The following is a 2,453-nucleotide window of genomic DNA, read 5'->3' on the forward strand; positions in this document are numbered from 1 at the left end:
CTGGCTCCCCCACCACTTGCTCAACTCTTATGAAATTGATGAGCTGGCAGGCAATATCCTCACATCTCATTCCAACTATTGATTGATGTGATGTGCCCTAAACCTCCAGACTCCGGTGGGTAATTCCCCCCAAACTCCAAAGATTACTATTGTAGCTAGTGGATCAATTCCCAGACAACTTTTGAGTTTTTCTTTTTTTTATTCTTAAAAATGTAATAACCTTTTCATCCGATTAAATTATCTCGAATTAAAAAAGAGTGAAAAGGGCTTATAGTTATATACCACTTGATTGTCACATCTATGTGATAGGAGAGGAGAGGAGAGGTAGAGTGGTGAATAAACAGGTGAGGGAAGAGGGGAGCCTCCGACCGGCCGACCAGCCAAGTACTCACCAAATCATCTAATAATTGACAAATAAATGCAATTAGGCTTCCCTAATAAAAGGAGCTTGGCTTTTCCCCTTGGCCAGCTTCCAAAACACAAGATGGCTCCACTTTGACATCGCCATCATCAACCTCAACCCTCTGCGCTGTACTGCTCTTGATGCCGCCATTGTTTACCACCACTGGTACAGTAGAAGCTTCAATGGCCTGCTGATGATAGTTTGGCACCTTTGAGAGCAGAGCTCCTAGGCTGCAAGGCAAGGAAGAAAAGAGAGGCGGAATGGGCCAAATGGGTTGCACCGCCGCACCGTTTTGTGGGCTGTTGTAGCCCAGGTTCATGGATTTTGGCTGTGATTCCAGCAGGTTTCCGCCGCCGTAAAGTCTCTTTGCTCCAGTCAACTGGTGCTTTTCGTAATCAGCTCCAAATGTTGGATGTTGGATTGGGAGATATGGTCTTTGAATTGCGTAGATCCCTGGTATGCTCAGGAGGTAGCTGAATTTCCTCTGTATGCTTATCACCAGATTGAGATCTTCAACAATCTAAGATTGGAAAACAAAACAATAATCGGAACAGATTCTACAGATTGTGAATTTTATATAACCACTCGGGACTTGACGAGAAGTAACTGAGGTCCACGAGACGACTCAACATCTCGGGGCTCTCCCAGTATTACTACTAGGCTATAACTCAACTTGGGTGGTTGAATGTTATGGTTTTTTTGGGTGTAGAAGGAGACCTTGTCGAATGAGCCCAGTTGAATAATGCCTTCTCTCACGGAAATGACAGCGATTGTCTGTAAAACAGCGGGAAAAAGGCCAGTTGTTTAAGTAAGATGAAGCAAAGGAGGCTAGCTGAGACAGAGAGAGACAGACAGACAGACAGACAGAGAAGAGTTCAATTAAGTATTAACCTGGATTCCTGAATGGAACTGAATTTTCCATGCTTTTGGTTGCTGCTTTATATAATTAAGACAAGAGTTAAATTTAGAAGAAAAAGGTCTTGTTTGGTCAACGAGAAAATATTGATATTTTGTATTACATATATACCGGATCAATGGAGACGTTCCAGGCGGTGATGAAGGCGGGATCATTCTCAGTTGGGCTATCTCTAAACACCCATTTGTGGTTGTTATCGGCGGCGACTTTCCCCACAAGGCTGAACCCAAATGCTCAGCTCAGCAAAGCAACACTCAATTTGTTTAATTTAAGAAGCGATTAAGATAACAATTTACCCTTCGCCATAGCTGTAGACCTCGTGAGACATCTTGAAGAAGACATCGGCTCCGAACCTTGCCTTTATACTCTCTCCCCTTCCGGCTCTCTCGCATTCGTAAAAATCACAAAACCCATCTTCCCACACAAGAATCCTGACAACTCAGCCCGAACCAAACTCCATTGAGTAATTAATGATTCCCAAAATATGTAGATAGATACAGAGAAATATGATTAAAATTACCAGTTTCTTTTGTTGCCCTTGGCGCGATCAAGTGCACCTCCCCCATGGTCCCACCTGCAATTTCATGGAGGGATGAAGATGAACTGAATTGAGAGTTGATTTTGTAGGGCTGTATATTGGTGCATTTTCATTTTTATATAGTGCATTCTAAGTGTTGCTTACTTTGGAGGAGGGTAGTTTCTTGGGAGGATTCTCCAGAAAACAGAGTAGACCCACTTGGAGGAAGAAGAAGAAGAAGAAGAAGAAGAAGAATGGGGAGAGGATGAAGTACAGAGGCTTCTGAGAGTGTGCTGGAGGAGGCAGTTGAGCATGGGAACTCCACCTTCCATTGTCTGCTTGCGTCGCAGGGAGAGGGAGAGAGAGGAAAATAGAAACTAAAGCTAAGACTATACAGTGTTTGGTGCAGTCACAATTAATAGGAAAAGAGCTCCAAACAAAAACAACAATAATGCCACGCCCACGGGCACCCCCACATTCGAGTTTAAGACCTTCTAACCAACCACCCTAAACCCTTTTACATGGGATTGATTATTAGGCCTGTAAATGGGAGTTTTTGGGCTTGCTCTTTTGATACTTGTATGTCAATTTTTTTTCTTTTACTTCTCCCTGATATC

General features: G+C 43.2%; 1 protein-coding gene across 1 annotated transcript; it reads right to left on the reverse strand.

Moving 5' to 3' along the window:
• Positions 1–247: 247 nt before the first annotated feature.
• On the reverse strand, positions 248–2,244 carry LOC127807250 (uncharacterized). Its single transcript, XM_052344946.1, has 7 exons — positions 2,002–2,244; positions 1,840–1,893; positions 1,616–1,750; positions 1,431–1,539; positions 1,295–1,336; positions 1,121–1,177; positions 248–923 (listed from the first exon to the last, which is right to left on the reverse strand). The coding sequence occupies exons 1-7, from the start codon at positions 2,166–2,168 to the stop codon at positions 435–437; spliced, it is 1,053 nt and encodes a 350-aa protein (XP_052200906.1). The 5' UTR covers positions 2,169–2,244; the 3' UTR covers positions 248–434.
• Positions 2,245–2,453: the final 209 nt, after the last annotated feature.

Source organism: Diospyros lotus, chromosome 8 (assembly GCF_014633365.1).
Source record: "Diospyros lotus cultivar Yz01 chromosome 8, ASM1463336v1, whole genome shotgun sequence".
Lineage (NCBI taxonomy): Eukaryota > Viridiplantae > Streptophyta > Magnoliopsida > Ericales > Ebenaceae > Diospyros > Diospyros lotus.

Excerpts from the sequence above, each read along its gene's own strand:
- LOC127807250 (XM_052344946.1), bottom strand. The coding sequence starts at position 2,168 with ATGGAAGGTGGAGTTCCCATGCTCAACTGCCTCCTCCAGCACACTCTC. Across the intron at positions 1,540-1,615 it reads GTCTACAGCTATGGCGAAGG|CCTTGTGGGGAAAGTCGCCG; the intron begins GTAAATTGTTAT and ends ATTTGGGTTCAG. Across the intron at positions 1,178-1,294 it reads AGTTCCATTCAGGAATCCAG|ACAATCGCTGTCATTTCCGT; the intron begins GTTAATACTTAA and ends GCTGTTTTACAG.